At 41.9% G+C, this 17,458-nt stretch overlaps 1 protein-coding gene and 1 pseudogene across 8 annotated transcripts in view; both read right to left on the bottom strand.

The window, feature by feature from the left end:
- LOC102925376 (sperm motility kinase X pseudogene) overlaps nt 1–11,149 on the bottom strand; it is a 754,818-nt pseudogene extending 743,669 nt beyond the window's left edge. The window contains exon 1 of the transcript XR_013050447.1: nt 11,050–11,149. The product of XR_013050447.1 is annotated as a sperm motility kinase X pseudogene, transcript variant X3 (transcript). The remainder of the gene's footprint in view (nt 1–11,049) is intronic.
- The window catches only part of LOC102917208 (sperm motility kinase X-like), a 54,935-nt gene extending 43,752 nt beyond the window's left edge, over nt 1–11,183 (bottom strand). For 3 of the 7 annotated variants that reach the window (XM_076569369.1, XM_076569368.1, XM_076569373.1), the window contains exons 1-8: nt 11,050–11,183; nt 7,209–9,214; nt 6,039–6,395; nt 5,533–5,598; nt 4,987–5,184; nt 4,784–4,887; nt 3,779–3,853; nt 243–443 (exon numbers count right to left, since the gene is read on the bottom strand). In XM_076569369.1, the coding sequence (XP_076425484.1) occupies nt 6,392–6,395; nt 7,209–9,181 (1,977 nt within the window). In that variant the 5' untranslated portion in view covers nt 9,182–9,214; nt 11,050–11,183 and the 3' untranslated portion in view covers nt 243–443; nt 3,779–3,853; nt 4,784–4,887; ... (1 more) ...; nt 5,533–5,598; nt 6,039–6,391. Of the gene's footprint in view, nt 1–242; nt 444–3,778; nt 3,854–4,215; nt 4,683–4,783; nt 4,888–4,986; nt 5,185–5,532; nt 5,599–6,038; nt 6,396–7,208; nt 9,215–11,049 lie in introns of those variants that run through there. The other 4 variants (XM_076569371.1, XM_076569370.1, XM_076569375.1 and 1 more) reach the window with 4 other exon arrangements.
- Nucleotides 11,184–17,458: the final 6,275 nt, after the last annotated feature.

Below are 17,458 nucleotides of genomic sequence, written 5' to 3'. Positions count from 1 at the left end.
CCATCAACATGCTGATGAAGGATGTTCTGTGTGAGCCAGTCTGGCCAAGTGAAAGAGAAGATTAATGACTTACATGAGCTGACTCACAAACTACATCCTCCAGGGGCTGATTCCTTTGCAGTACTCTCCTTTGTGTCTCTCTTAGGCCCCTGACTCCTCCTACCCCTCCCTTTGCCTGTCTCCTTGAGTCTCTTTTCTCCTCGGACTCAGAGATTCCACTAAAGCCTTAGGGACTGACCTACCTTGGCAAGGCAGAGTGGGATAGTCAACCCTCCAGTGTTGTTTGTTCACAGTTGGAGAAGGGCCTGGCAGCCGATGAAGTGTGGGGCAGTTCTCAGCCTAGGTGTCAGTGTGGCCACACTTGAAGCTGGTACCAGGTGGAGTCTCTTTGTGTCACACAATCACGATTGCTCTCTTTCTCTGCAGGTCCTTTCCAGAGAAAACTGGCAAAATCACACAGCGGTCTGTAAACCAGACACTTCTGACAAAATTTTCCTTCATCTCCTACTATCACCAACCTGCCTGCCTCCTCACCCTCAACCTTTGACAGACCTAGTTCCCAAACTTCCCAGAAACACTACAAATCCCAGTTTAGCTTAAAGAAGTCATATCATAAGTACAATCAGCCCCTACCATCAGCAAAAGGTTGGAATGTTAAGTCCCAACCACCCCTCAACTGCAGTGCCACTGACAATGTCCTAAATGACAGTCTGGGTTCTGCTCAGCCTAGACTCTTGATAGGTTCAACAGAGAATTACTGATGTGTACACTCAGCACTTCTCAAAAAACTGAAAAATGGGTTTCTGTCTGCTAGGAAAAGCTATCACTCCCTTATCTCCCCCTACCTTAGCAAATGAGGCATCTAGATTCCTATTAGCACATACCCTTAACATATCAAAGTTCCATGCTGGCTCCTGGTCTCTTCTGGCCCACAAGATGCTTCACCACTGCTTTTAACTTCCAGGCTCTTCTGGCCTGCACACCTCCCCTACTTCTTTAAAATAAGCAAAGCTTTCCTCACCATTTTGCTATCCACTCTGCCTGCCAGGGTGTAGTCATGGCAGCTTTGGACTCCTGCAAATAATTTTTGATTCTCTTTGCCCCTGAGAAGTAACTATGGCAGTTTTGAAGTCCCCATATAAACCTTCTTTCCACCTGTGGAGTAAACTGGTTCAGGGTTTTACTGCTCCATCCCTTACACTTACATGTGTGTCTATTGGGTGTGTACATGTGAATGAAGGCACCTATGGATACCAGAGGTGTTGAACACATGGAGCTGGAGTTGTTTGTGAGTCACCTTGTGTGGGTGCTGGAAATTGAACATCCATCCTCTTCAACAGCAAGAGGTACTCTCAACCAATCTTTCTGACCCCACACTCTCTGGATTTTTATAACTGGGTATAGAATGCTAATTTCTGTCTTATAGTCCTCTTAGCCTTCACCTAAATCTGAGGTTAAGATAGACCAAATTTTAACAAGTACACAAAGATCCAACAGTATCAAATAAATGTCATTCTTAAGTTTTCTAATGTCAGAAGGTGATAGACAGCTGTTTCTGTGTATAGACTTTCTTGTGTTTCCCCCAGGTCTTTAGTAGACAAATTCTGCACAAAGCATCAATTCCTCCTTAAACAGAGCTCATATCTACCCACTGTACATTTTAGGAACTAAGAAGTTGACCCGTCTCCTGTTTCAGCATCTTCATGAATCTTTACTATTGCTTAGTTAATAGATAATTGGGGAAAGGACAAGCAAATTTGAAGTGGATACTAGGTATTCACCTGCTATGAGCTGTAAGAATATATTATAGAGATTCAGCTGTATATAATAAAGCTATACATAAAAATATCAAGGAATTTTTCTAGAGGGAAGCCATTTATCAGGGAATATTTGGTGGGATTCAGCTTTTTATATATTGCAGCTGTCTTCTGCTATGAATTCTTGTGCACTCATATACTACTAGACCATATAGCAAACAGTTAAGCTTCTCAGACCTTCTGCTAATCTACTAGGTAACACTCCTACGGAGCCTAGGAAACAGGGAGACTGTAGATGCATGGCCTTTTTTCTTGTGGAACTGAAGCTCAGACTTTCCTTCCCCAGACTGTCCAAATGGCATTTCAGAATATTTGACTCAGAACAAAAGATTTTTGCAGATCCAAGTTGGAGTGAAGGGGAGGCAGAATTCTTGAGAGGCTCGTGGCTGGAGAGAAAGGAACAAGGCAGATCTTCTGTAGACAATAAGGACTGGATTACGTCAAGAGAGTAGGAAGAGAAGAAATGAGCACGGACAGATAAACTGAAGACAGAGATGAGATCAAAAGCATAGGAGCTTACTAAAACTTTGAGAGGACAGAAAAAAAAGGGACAGAGAGGAGCTGAGTTCAGGACAGAACTGAAGCTGTATAGATAGAATTTTGTCTTAGAGAAATAAAGTAAATGGACAAAAGAGAATGGTGTAAATAGATTATTTTCCCTCAGATAAACCCACACAGGACATAGCATCTTCCCCAGGACTCTAGGAAGAATCTTCTCAGGGCAAGCCTCTGGGAAAATTCTGATATCTACCTTCTGCATTTTCTTTCTTCTGTCTGTCTATCTATCTATCTATCTATCTATCTATCTATCTATCTATCTATCTATCTATTTATAGATATAGTCTCCCTACTTAGCCCAGACTGGTCTACAACTTTCTATGTAGACCCCAAATGGTGCTAGAAAAACTGGGCATTTAATGTAGAAGAGTGAACTAGATCTTTATCTCTCTGCCTGCATAAAAATCAATTCCAAATGGACCAACTACTTTAATGTAAAACTTGATACTCTGAAATTGCTATTGGAAAAGTAGGGAAAACTCACTAAAGTAGAAACATAGGATAGAACTTTGTGAATTAAACTCCATTTGTCCAGGAGATATAACACTAACCATTGATAAATGAGTTGTCATAAATGTCACCATATGAACTAGTCTGGATATTATCACAGGATGAAAAAAAACATTTGCCTGTGTGTGAATTGGAGACCCTTGCACATTGTTGGCAGAGCAAACATTGATATAACCATCATGATACACAGTGCAGAGATTTCTCAAAATGTAAAACCCTGTCTGCTCTGTGATTCAGTCATCCCAAAGTTCTGGACATAATAAAGGAAAGGAGGTTAAGATGCCAAAGAGACCTCTGTACTGCCCTATGTATCTGAGACCTATTCCAGACACCAAGGCTATGGAGTTAACGAGCATGCAGCAAGGAATGAACTGATACAGCACAGTACAGGACCCCTCACAAAACCAAAACCAGACCTACCAGATGACCCATGCTGGCTGTGTCTCCACAGGAAGAGAAGTGAGCTGCTATTTGAATTTCTTCTGACAGTTATTTGGTTGCAGGGTGCCGTTTTTTGTTTGTGTGTTGGTTTTTTTTTTTTTATGATTTTGGAAGCCTCTCAGTCTCTAGTTCACATATCCTTGTCCCTTGAAGGAAACTCTGCCCCCTCAACAGGATGTGAACAGCAGGGCAGAAATACAAGTTGAGGAGGGAACCAGGTTACAGGTTACATAAAGGCAGTGCCTTGTGATTAGGAGTCAGGGCTCTTGTGAGCATTTCCACACCCAACTATAAGGATCTTTTTGATGATGCTGAGATAGGACAACTGCAGAAAAAGTTGGGAGTATTTCAAAATGAATCAAAACCTAATCCTTTAACAATGTGTCTACCCTACATCCACATTTCTGTTGAAGAAGAATGTAGTTAGGCCTTATAATTCAGGAGATACAAACCTGTCACCCCAGTAACCAGGATTCTGAGCACGAGTATCAGGAATTGTAGGTCAGTCTAAGCTATACAGCAAGACCCTGTCTCAGAAAAAGAAAGGGGAGAGATATACTGAGACTTTTGGTCAACTTGAGCCAACCTGAAGGACATTATGATAAGAAAAATTACCCTTAAAAAGAGAGAAATACTTCATATGTGGAGCCTAAAACAAAATTCTCCATTAGTGATAATAGCGGGATGGAGAGATGTTTCCAAGGTGTAGACTAGGCAGTATGTAGGAGGAAGAGGGCGAGATCTAATGCACAGAATGAAGACCAAAGCACATCATGGAGAATTAGTGCTGCTCTCACCACAGAGAGAAATGGTACATTCAGAAGACAGACATGCTGACCAATTCCACCATCAAAATATCCATATAGATATAAATCAGGACATCAGAGCATGTGCTTCAAATGTACAAAGGAATTTATTGTAGCAAGAAAAGTCTCTTTATTCAGAGATATTTGTGCCATTATATCATTTTGTCCAGTGCCTGTCTTTCTTGGTAACACTTCTGCAGAGCAATCTTATGCCTAGCTCTCTGAGCATATCCTTGATGGCTGATCTTCACCTGGATACACAATGCATAAAGTCATCAGTCACTCAGCTTTCACTGTCTAGGACTTTTTCTTAGAGACTGTCTTCATGGTTCAGTTCTCTAGGTATTGGTTGATGTCACTCTCTAAAAGGGGCCCCACTATAAAAAGCCCTCAAATTACTGTCAATGTTCCCTAGGTCTGTCCCTTGCAGCCGGAAGTATTTCTGATGGAGAAGTGGTGTCCCTGCCTAGGTGATCAAGGAACAGTAACAGCAGATGACTCCATACAGTAGATGGAGGGGATTGAGCAGCACCTCACTCTCACATGGCTCCTGCCAGAACAGAGAGGCATTACCCTCAGTGAGGTAAGTCTCCAAGTTGCCTCAGACACTATTCCCCCAAAACAAGGTTAGTACAAGGACCTGTGTGCTACCTGGATCAGTAGACATTTTCCCTTGTTCCTCTTAGTCCATATGCTTGAAAGTCTCTGGCCCAACTTCTCTGTCAATCAGAAGAAACCTTTTCCATCAAGGAGACCTGATAACAAGGCATTTTGGTAAGATAACCAAATGTTCAGTTGTCCATCATCCTGTAACCAATCACATCTTCCCCACAGCCTGAGCAGAGGAGCATCACCTGTGTGTCCCTGTTCCTTCCAGTGTGTTAGGGCTTGAGTGGCATCTCCTGCTCTAAGCACCATCCTCTTGAAAACGTTCCTTGCTGAGTGTAGTCCCAGGAGTCTCCTTGGTAGCCCCAGCATAGGGTCATACAAGCAGCAAAGATCTTTCCCAGCCTGCTGCCTGGGGACACAAAGCCTCAGCAACAGCAATGTCCCTACAGGATGTCAGAAAGAAAACAGCTGGGATCTTTGTGTTGAAAATAATATCGTGGGGTGTAGTAAAGTGTGGTTTTGGTTGTACTAAAGTGTGGGCCTACAGAGGAGTGGGAATCTGACACCTAAATCCCTTTAAGAGTCTCTGAGTTATTTTAGGAGGTAGGAATATGGCAGGAGACCATGAGCCACCCAGAGGAACACCCTGTCAGGCTGGGGGTTGCCATTAGTTTTCCATCAAAAAGTTCTATCCACGATCATGCTTGGAACCAGCTCCATCTTTGAATCCAACTGTCAAACACTCCAGACTTCACCTTGCTTCTACTCAAAGCACAGCTGGTGGGCCTTACCTTGCACACGACCAGATGCCCTGGAGCAAAATGTGCACTGTGGCATGTGCAGGCTTCACATGGCTCCTGCAAAGCAGTAGAGCAGGGTGGTAAGTGATTGGGTTGGGGAACAAGCTGAGTTAAAGGAATTTGAGGCATTTCCAGGAAGGAAATCACAAGGAACATGAAATTACCTTGCTTGAATGGGAGTACTCTCCAGTTCAAACAAACTTCACTAGTGTCAACTGTACACAAGGTATACTGGAAGAAGCGCGCGCGTGTGTGTGTGTGTGTGTGTGTGTGTGTGTGTGTGTGTGTGTCTGTGTGTGTGTGTGTGTCCCTGTCTGTCCACATACATAGTACAGAAGAGTATATCCATACGACTCAGGTTGCAAAGCAACAAGCATGTTTACCAATAATAGTGCTGGGGTGAGTTGTGAAGGTGTCTGGATCTGGTGGGGACAGGAAGCAAGCTGTCTAGTAGGCCAGGATGGTCCTGAGAGCCACACCATAACTAATGGACTCACCTGTTCTCACACATTCTACCTTCCCAAATGAGCACAAGATGGACACTCCATGCAGACTCATTCCTCTGTTTCTGGCTCCAATTTGGTCAGCAATGTTCGTCTTGAACACATACAAACGAGTCAGGCCCCCTGTGGTCCTCCTCTGTTTCCAGTGCCGCTGTCTCTTCTAATGGCTCACAGGTACACCTGGAGACAGGTAGCTGGACCGACGATCTTACTGTTCATAGAAGGTCCTCTGAGGCCTATTTTCCTAATGACCACAGCACTCCGTTGATCCTTGTTTAAAGAACTTCTGGTCCCACAGAGTGCTTCACTTTACTGGCACAATTGTGGCACCACCAGCCATCATGAACCTACCTACAAGGGAGAATCAGAAGGATCATGAGTCTGTCAGACCTGCCTCCCAGAATCCTTTCTCAGTCCTCAGGGTTCAGGTGATCTGAGAAGGGTGTGGCATGCCCCCTCCTTCCCAGTCATCATCTGTAGACACGGGAACGCTTCGTTCCTAGTTTCAGCCTGTGATATGAACACAGTTTCCCATGGCACACAGCCAACTGAACTTCCTACCTGGCTCTCTCCTGTGCCGTGTGCATCTTCAGCACGCCGCTCTCCACTTATTAGTTTTAGCTTACGGGGAGCACAGTGCCTCCAACAGCACTTTAAATAGACACAAGAGAGGGGCCTCTTAGGAGAATATGCAGGTCTTCTGCTTGGCTGTGCTGGCCCTGTGCAGTGCTGGCCCCTCAGTCTGATTCCTCCTGAGTGCCTGTCCCATCTCTCTCTTCACCTACTCTTCTCCTCATCCATGCCCAGCCTCAGGCCACTATGCTCTTCTGTCTGTTTACATCTAGGTCAAGTTTCTCAGGAAGGATACTGTGGGATTTGCTTTCTGGTGTGATAACATAGTATCACCTATTCCTATAATCTGTTTATTTAAAAGCATATCATTTTGTCCAGGAAAAACCGGAGTGAGTAAAGGTACTTGACCCCAAGCCTTGGGACCTTAATTCATTGACTAGGACCCACATGGTATAAAGACAGAACTGATTCCTGCAAGTTAACTTCCACACATATATAGTAAATAAATATTTTTCTTTAAAGAAAAGAACATCATTTTAAAAAAAAAAGAGAGGCCAAGATACAAAAGTGCATTGTAGCCTCTCCACCTACCTGTTGTTACCTTGGCTGCCTCTGTGGTCCTTTAAGCTCACAGGCAGGATTTTGTTGCAGCCTAGGTGCTCCCTCTTTTCTGTTGGTAGGCAGCAACACAAACTTCTCAGGCCTTTTATAATTCTGCTCTGTAGGCTCTTCCAAACCCGCTTTCTAAAGGGAGCTCTGGGTGCAGTCTGGCTCCGGCCACTGAGGTGTCCCTGGGGTGTTTCTGGGGAGGATGGGCTGAGGTCTTTTTCTTGTACAATAGGACCCTCATCCTGGGCCTCCTTGCTGGAGAATGGGGGTGATCTATCCTGTGAGGTCATGTTGCTCTTTGACGCAGCTGTAGCCACACTGTGGGGCTGTCCCCTGAGGTCCTCCTGAGGTTCAGTTTGTGGGAGAGATGAACTGGTCTTTTCATCTCTCCGACTGGCTGTAGCTCTGAGGTCCTCCTGATATGAGGTTTGTCGGAGAGAAGAGCTGATATTTTTACTTGGTATGTTGATGTCTTTGCACTGAACTTCCTCCATTGGAGTGTGATGAGATAAAACCTCCTGTGAGGACACCTTGTTCTTTGATTTGTTAGGGCCAGCTTTGGACACATTCAGGGATAACTTGTTGGAAGAAGTTTCCAGTGCTGAAGACACTCTGGTACATATTTCATCAGAGGTGTTAATAGTGCTCTCTGAATCCCCCCAAGTGCTATTCATGAAGTTAGCCTCGTGTACACGATGGGGGCAGATTCTTTGAACTGGGGCTATTTTCTTGTTAGGGCAGTTCACGGTGGGAGGCATACTGTACCTCGTTTTCCCCTTTTTGTCGTTCTCAGGACTCTCAGGTAGAGTGGGCAAAATGGAAGAAGTGGGAAGGATTGGGACACTAGATCCCCTCTTTATAGCCACTTTAGGTATCGTGGGAAGGCCTGTAACATTCAAGGTTCCAGAAGACTGCTTGGGCTGAAGATCTTTTATCAAGTCATCTTCCCAGGGTGACTGCTGCCTAAGAATCAAGTAGGTGGCCATCACTTGATCAAACTTCTTCTCCTGTAAAGCTTCCAATATCTCTCCTTGCTTATAACCCATGACGCCCATGATGACCATCACAGTGGGGTCTGGGTAGCTGTCCTCATCGTTCTCTCTAAAGGGATTGGGAGAACCTTCATTGCCAAGCTTTAGCCATTGAAAACCCACAACGTCATCTATTCTTGGTCTTTGTCCAGGATTTACAGTTAACAACTTAGCAATAACATCCCAAAGCTCTGGCGACAGCTTGAATGCAACAGAGTACTTTCCAGCCAAGATTTTCTCCTTTAGTGCCCCAAAAGTAAATCCCTTAAAAGGGAGGCACCCTGTCGACATAAAGTAGAGTACAACCCCCAAACTCCAGATGTCGATTGCTCGGCCATCGTAACCTCCACCTTCAAAGAGTTCTGGGGCACAATAAGGAAGTGTCCCACAGAAATATGCTAGCTTCTGCCCCATGGTAAGCTTGGTGCCCAACCCAAAATCACTGAGTTTTATATTGCCTTTGCCATCCACTAAAATATTTTCAGGCTTTAGATCCCTGTGAGCAATCCCTTTCCTGTGACAATACTGAAGGGCACACACCATCTGTTTAAATACCTTACGGGATTCCTCTTCCTGTAGGTAGCCAAACTCCACAATCCTGCCCATCAGCTCTCCCCCTGTGGCATGTTCCATAACCATGTAAGTGTTTTTTGTGGTGTCGATTATGTGCAAAAGTTTAATAATATTGGGATGGTCTAGAGATTTCATTATTTCAATTTCTGATTTGATGAAGCTATTCTTTGTGCCTTTTGGAAGAACTTTTACTGCTACCCTTGTCTGGGTGAGTAGATGGCTAGCCAACTTTACTTCTCCGAATGCTCCTCGGCCAAGGGTTTCTAGGATTTTATAGTGTTCTGTTAAAGCCTCTTCCTGAAAGGAGTTGTGATGTAGGGTTTTGCCTTGAGCCATTTCCCACTTCTTCATCTTTGTTGATATAAATGCTTGTACCAACCCCAACTAGTGATGCAAGATAAAAATTAATCAAAAGCAGGTCTAGGCGAAACATTTATAGCTATAAATTCCTGCAGTTAAAAAATATGATGGATATCTAAATTAACCTAATGATGCATGTCAAGGTCATAGGAAAACAAGAACAAGCCAAACCCAAAAGAAATAGAAGAAATGCTCAAGTTCAGAGCGAAATTTGGTGAAATGGAAACTAAATTACAAATACCAATGTAACAAAGACTTGATTATTTTAAGAATAAATATAACTGATCTGGTCTTAACCAAAATAACTAATGGAAAATTGAAGATACAATTTAATTATATTAGTGACAAAATAAGAAACTAACAGAAAAAATTGAAGATGCAAGTTAATAATATGGAAACAAAATAACATGCTATTACCAGAGATACAACTGAAATCCAGATTTCTAGACAATCACTAGGGAATGTTTCTAAAATGTTTCAGTGAATTTGAAAAATCTAGAATAAACTTCTAGACACACATTAGCTACCAAAACTCAACTAAGAAGATATAAAACACCTAAACTGAAAGACTGTCAGAGTCAGAGGCAGTGAATGACAATACAAACTGTTTTTTGAACAAAGCAGGGCAGTTGCCCATCTAAGTTTACAGCCTTGTGACCTGCTTAAGCTCACTCCAGATAAAAGTCTCAGCACGAAGAGGGGAGGTAGGACAAGAAGTCACACTCCTGATGAGCTATTGACAACTGATAGATTCCAGGAGAGGGAGAACACATTTTAAGGGTGTGGCCCCTAGTAGGTGGGACTGACCATGCTTCAGTGGAAGGCCATATATCTAAGAGTATAAGGACAACAGAAACTGTACTCGATGGCCAAAAACAAAACAAAAAGTCAAACATGGGTGGTAGGAAAGGGAGTATAGGAGATCTGGGAGGAACTGGAGGAAGGGATGAACATGACCAAAATATATTGTACAAAATTTTCAAAAAAAACCCTTTAAATAAAACCGAAATAGCAATTTAAAATAATCTCTTGACAAACAAAAAAGTTCAGGACCAGACAAACTCATTGGTGATTTCTATCAGATCTTTAAAGAAGAATTCACACCTGTGGTGATGTTTTGTTTGTGATCTAAAAAATAAAGCTTGCTTGAAGATCAGAGTGTGGAGCTAAGCCACTAGCTAGCCACAGAGGCCAGGTGTTGATGGCTCACACTTTTAATCCCAGCATTTGAGAGGCAGAGGCAGATGGATCTCTGTGAGTTAAAAGCCACTCTGGGCTACATGAGATTGACCCAGTCTAAAAGAAAAACAGAGCCAGCTGGTGATAGCTCACACCTCTAATCCCAGTACTAGGAATGTGGAGACAGGAAGGGATATGGCTGGGCTGAGAGAGGAATATAAGGTGGGAGGAGACAGGAGCTCATTGTATTCAGTCTGAGAATTCCTGGAGACAGACTCATACTCTTTTAGTTTGAGGATGGCTAGAGGTAAGAAATCTCTCTAGTGGCTGCCTTCTTTGTCTTAATGATCTTCAGGAAAGATTTGTTAGAGAATACATAAAATATCACCAAGATAGCAATGCTTCTCAGATGACTGCATGAAATTAAAAGGGGAAGGATGATTCCAGACTCATCCTAGAAGCCTGTATTACTCAGGTACCCAAGCAAAATCTTTAAAATGTAAAAAGAAACAAAGAAAATGAGTAATTAGAAAAAGAAAAATGGAGGATAGCTAACAAAGAAAATTTAAAATATGTAAAAATTAACATCTAAAACCAGAAACATAAAGTACAAAAAATAAAATGAAAAACTAAAACCAATACCCCCAAAGCACAACCAGCAAAGTGAGAGAAAAACTCACTCTGTCAAGTACAACAAGTCACCAGTATCCGAGTCCAAAACTTCACCAATATCCAGGTCCAAAACTTTCACCCACGTCCAAGTCCCACAGATCACCACCCAACAGCTCTCTGTACTAGAAGGACAAAACCCAGCCCTAGGCAGTGTGTTATATGCACAGGTGTCAGTCATTCCTCACAGTGGCTCCTTGTGAGGTCAGAGCAAGCCATGAACCAATGAGGGATGGGCACACTCCTGTCAAAGGACTGTGTTAGCTACTCTGCAGTCACTGCTACCAAGTGAACCACAGAAAGTAACATAAGGAAGGGTTCCTTTCTGCTCACACTTTGTGAGAACAGGGAAAGCATGGTAGCAGGAATAGTTGGTGTTAGCATGTGGCTGCTTACACTGTACTTGTGGTCACCCCACCTCCAACACCAGATTAACAAACTGTTTCCTGGAGCTAGACCCCACCACCTAAAGCTAGACCCCAACTTTCCAAGACAGCATTACCTGCTGGAGAGCACGAGTTCAAACACAAAGATGTCTACATGGGACATTTCACAAGCAAACCCTAGGCAGAACTGACTCTACTTTAACAGTAGTAACAACAGAAATGGTAACAATGAAAACATGGGCCCCTAAAACTCTGTGTTTTATTGGGTAGATATGTTAATATTAGGATATTTGGGGTGCATGAGGTGTATTTTGGGGTATATGAAGGCTGCTTTCTTGTCCTAACATGGCAGTTTGTTATATGTTCTCACATGATTCTGGGAAGGACTGTACTCTCTTTCAGGCCCTGTTTTATAGGCAACACATTCTGTATGATGGTGAACCTCCTGGATTGGTGCCTAAAAAGGCCCCAATCTCAATATTATCATTGCTTTAGGAATGAAGATCCAACATGGATTTGGAGGGACACATGTTCTAACATGATAACCCACAAACTAGAGCTGGTCACCACTAGACTTGACCTGCCTGAGGTGAGTCTTTGTAGTTCTCCTGACTGACATCCAGCAGGATCTCAAAGACAAGGCAGAAATTCCTTGTGTAAGGTCTGAGGACCTGCCCGTTATTAAAGTTGTCATGTTGAGATGAAGGAGCCTGAGGAGCAGGGTAAAATATTTGCCTGGCCGGATTGATATGAAAGTTTTAATGAATAATAGGCACTTTGGGCAGACACACAACAGGTGAATTCTGAGAGAGTCCCTTGCATTAAAGTGAATGGGGTCCATTTTTACAGTCATTAAGAAATATTATCGGGCCTTGTCTCTTGGGCCATTTGTGTGGCCTCTTATTTGAATAGTTAAGAGGACAGACCACTATGTTTTATAACACCATTGGCTTCCTTTTGAGAATCTGACCATTTGGGGTGAGGCACCAGGAGCTGTTGAGTTAGGTTCTAACTGCCTAGTAAAGCATCACAAACAGTATCAGATCCTGCCATTTATGTCAATGTGGGTAAAATGAGAAGGTAAAATGCTGAGCAAAGGAAGCCACAAGAGGGGGAAAATATTGCATAGAGGGACCTAAAGCAAGGCTGCCCACTCTCTCCATAACTATTCAGTATAGTACTCGAAGGTCTAGCTAAAGCAATAAGACAACAAAAGGAGATCAAGGGGATACAAATTGGGAAGGAAGAAGTCAAACTTTCACTATTTGCAGATGATATGATAGTCTATATAAGTGACCCCAAATATTCCAACAGGGAACCCCTATAGCTGATACACATCTTCAGTAATGTGTCAGGATACAAGATTAACTAAAAAAAATCACTACCCCTCCAATATACAAATGATAAATAGGCTGAGAAACAAATTAGAGAAACATCATTCTTTACAATGGCCACAAATAATGTAAAATACCTTGGGGTAACTCTAACAAAACAAGTGAAAGATCTGCATGACAAGAACTTTAAATCTCTGAAGAAAGAAATTGAATAAGATATCAGAAAATGGAAAGATCTCCCATGTCCATGGACAGATGGGATCAACATAATAAAAATGCCAATCCTACTGAAAGTAATCTACAGATTCAGTGCAATCCCCATGCAGTTCTTCATAGACCTTGAAAGAACAAAACTCAACATCATATGGAAAAACAAAAAACCAAGGGTAGCCAAAACAATCTTATACAATGAAGAAACTTCCAGAGGCATCACCATCCCTGACTTCAAGCTCTACTATCGAGCTATAATAATAAAATGAGCTTGGTATTGTCATAAAAACAGACACATTGATCAATGGAATCAAATTGAAGACACTGATGTTAACCCACACACCTATGAACACCTAATTGTTGACAAAGAAGTCAAAGTTATCCAATGGAAAAAAGAAAGCATCTTTAACACATGGTTTGGCATAACTGGATATCTACATGTAGAAGAATGCAAATAGATCCATATCACCATGAACAAAACTCAAGTCCAAATGGATCAAAGAACTCAACATAAATCCAGTTACACTGAATATCATAGAAAAGAAAGTGGGAGATAGCCTTGAATGCATTGACAAAGGAGACCACTTCCTAAACATGACACCAGTAGCAAAGACACCATGAGCAAAAATTAATAAATGGGACCTCTTGAGATTGAAAAGCTTCTATAAGGCAGAGGACACTGTCAATAAGACAAAAAAGGCAGCCTACAGAATGGGAAAAGATCTTTATCAACACCACATCAGATAAAGAGCTGATCTCTAAAATATGTATAGAACTCAAGAAACTAGAGTTCTATACATATAGCAAAATATCAAATAATCCAATTAAAAAATGGGCTACAGAGCTAAACAGAATTCTCAACAGAAGAATCTCAAATGGCTGAAAGACATTTAAAAAAATGTTCAACATCCTTAACAATCAGGGAAGCACAAGTCAAAATGACTCTGAGATACCATCTTATGCCTGTCTGTTGCTGGAGGGCTTCTCTCCAGGTTCCACCAAGCTCCGCAGTCCCAAAACCCACATATAAAATAATCACTCAGATGCTTATATTACTTATAAACTGTATGGCCGTGGCAGGCTTCTTGCTAACTGTTCTTATATCTTAAATTAACCCATTTCTATAAATCTATACCTTGCCACATCACTTGTGGTTTACTGGTGTCTTTACATGCTATTTGTCCTGGTGGTGGCTCCATTGTCTCCCCTGCTTCTTCCAAGCAGTCCAGGCAAGAACAGTTTCTTGCCCGAATGGCTATCTTTGCCAAGGTGAAGATAAACTCCATATGGAGTGTCTTCGATGCCCATCCTCCTCTCTGAAGCAAATCCAGTGCTGTCAGGAGCAGACAAGTCTCACTGTCCAGAATGTCTAAATTTTTTAAACATTTTAAATGCCATATTCTGTAGGTCTTTGAAGTGTTTAAAGACTACCTATCTATCTGAAATATATCTATGTATACCTAGAAGACTTAACTAACATGGCTATAAATATGATTATCATAGATGACTAATTATTAATCTATTTCTTAATTATCCATTGCAATTTTAAATGACTTACATAAACATAATATGTCAAACATGAATAGAAATATATATACAGTATAACAAAATTAACTTCAAGTTTGTATCAATAAACTAAAATTTATACCAATGTAAAACATTTTAAACATAAACTAAAATCTATACCAATGTAAAACATTTTAAACAAGTTGTTCTTTAAAAGTAGGTTCATTAATCTACCCTTTTATCTTATCATCTCTATATCCTATATATCTATATCATATCTCCTTTTCTTTTTTAGAAAGAGATCACATTTATAATCAACCTGTTTTAAATAATAATTTTTTCTCTGTCACACACCAGAGGGCTCTTCTGATTTGGGACACAAGAATCTCTTAACCATTTTTTTAAATATGTCTGGGTTTAGAGGGGGAGTGAGCCAATTCCACCTCTAAAGCCAGATTGGTATATTTGGAAATTTGGGTGTAGCATCTCTTACTACTTCCTGCTGGAGGGGGGCGCTATATCTTATGAGGATGCAAAGAAGATTTTAGGCTTATGGGGTAGTCTGTGAGGCTGTATTGTGTGAGCCAGTTGCCTTGAAACCACTCTGGATGTTAGATTATCTGGGCCATGGTGTCATCGGAGACCTTTCAGAGGGTCTTGGCTGGTGAAACCTGATGTATCTTAATCTGGAACAAATCCATAGCCTCTGGCTTTCTGTGGAAACAAAAGCAGAACCTCTTTTCCAAAGCAGCATATCCTTACATGCAAATTTTGAAGTCAAGGTACCTTTAAAATATACATATTGGCTTAATTCATCATCTTTTTTGATCAAATGTTTTTTTGTAGTTAAAAATCCCAAAGACAACACAATCCAGATTCTCTGTGTAATATTCATTTTTACATGGCTTTCTTATATTAATTTATCTTTTTTTTTGTCTCTTTCAAGCCTATGTATATTTTACACACGTTGTAAACTATTTTATCTGAATCAGTCTTATTGTGAGCCTATTGCTTTAAACTGTAGCATTCTCAGATTGAAACATTGCTATGGCTGCTGGCTCCTCCCTTTTTAGCTTCCCAACATGGTTGTGGTATGTTTTCCGCCAGTTTTGTGAGCCATCAAGTCTCAGAAATAGTGGGTCTATGCTTTTATCAAAGCAACATGTAGCCCAGAAACCTCTTTTTTTTTTTTAATACTAGTAAAGACTAAATCTACCACACAGCATAATGTGCCGCTGGCAGAAGCCTCATTCCCGCCATACTGCCAGTCAAATGTACACACCCGGAACCCGCCAGTGTTCAAACCGGACTTTTGCGGTGTCTAGTTGCCCATATGAGACATGAAGCAGGAACCTGGTTTTGGTTTGGCTCTGTTTAGAATTGGTTATTAAATATTCTCAGGTTTAAGGTGGAAACTTGAGCCGTTTGGTGCCATTAGTTGCTGGAGGGCTTCTCTCCAGGTTCCACCAAACCCCGTAGTCCCACAATCCACGTATAAAATAATCACTCAGATGCTTATATTACTTATAAACTGTATGGCCATGGCAGGCTTCTTGCTAACTGTTCTTATATCTTAAATTAACCCATTTCTATAAATCTATATCTTGCCACATCGCTTGTAGTTTACCGGTGTCTTTACATGCTGCTTGTCCTGGAGGTGGCTCCCGTGTCTCCCCTGCTTCTTCCTGTTTTCCCAATTCTCCTCTCTCTTTGTCCCGCCTATACTTCCTGTCTGGTCACTGGTCATCAGTGTTTTATTTATATAGAGCGATATCCACAGCGCCTGTCAGAATGGCTAAGATAAAAAATACAGATGACAGCTTATGTTGGAGAAGATGTGGAGAAAGGAGAACACTCCTCCACTGCTAGTGGGAATGCAATCTTGTACAGCTACTCTGGGAATCAGTATGTCAGTATCTCAGAAAAGTGGGAATCCACCTTCCTCAAGACCCAGCAATACCACTTCTGGGCATATACCCAAAAGTTTCTGAACCATGCCAAGAGGACATTTGCTCAACTATGTTCATAGCATCATTATTCATAACAGCCAGAACCTGGAAACAACCTAGATGCCCTTCAACAGAAGAATGGATAAAAATAAATGTAGTACATTTGCCCAAGGAGTATTGTGCAGTAGTAAAAATACATGTCATTATGAAATTTGTAGGCAAATGGATGGAACTAGAAAAAAAAATCATCCTGAATGAGGCAACCTTGACCCAGAAAGACAAACACAGTATGTACTCACTCACAGTGAATGTTAGAACCAAAGCAAATGATAACCAGCCTACAGTCCACAACACCAGAGAGGCTAGGTAAAGAGGAGGACACTAAGAGGGACAGATAAAGATTGCCTCAGGAAGGGAAAAAGCCTAAGATCTCCTGGGCAAACAGAGAATAGGGAAATAGAGGGGAGGAGATGGGAGGGAATGGGAGGTGGGAACATGGGGCCAAGACAGGGAGGGAGAGCAATTAAAGAGATATCTTGACAGAGTGTACCATTAAGGGAATGGGGAGAAATTTGCAGCTAGGGAAAACCCTGGGAACTCACAGATTGTCCCCAGCTAAGACTCATAGCAATGGTAGAGAGGGTTCATGAACTAACCTTCCCCTCCACTCAGATTGGTGCCTACCCTAATTGTCATCATAGAACTTATATCCAGTGATTGATGGAGGCTGAAGCACAGACCAAGCACTTGGCCAAGATCCTAGAGTTTAGTTGAATAGAGGGAGGAAGGATTATAAGAGGAAAGGGGGGGGGGTCAGAGTCATGATGGGAAAAAAACACAGAAATAGCTGACCCAAGCTAATGAGAGCCCAAGGCCTCTAGACTGACAGTTGGGGAACCTGCCTGGGATGGAGCTAAGCCCTCTAAATGTGGCTGAAAACTGTGTGGCTTGATGTGGATGTGTTTGTTGATCTCCTGGCAATGGGACCGTGACTTACCCCAGGTACACAAACTGCGTTTTTAGACCCCATTTCCT

This window comes from Peromyscus maniculatus, chromosome 4, assembly GCF_049852395.1.
Source record: "Peromyscus maniculatus bairdii isolate BWxNUB_F1_BW_parent chromosome 4, HU_Pman_BW_mat_3.1, whole genome shotgun sequence".
Lineage (NCBI taxonomy): Eukaryota > Metazoa > Chordata > Mammalia > Rodentia > Cricetidae > Peromyscus > Peromyscus maniculatus.
The sequence above is the reverse complement of the archived record's forward strand: the minus strand, read 5'-3'. Positions and strand labels throughout refer to the sequence as shown.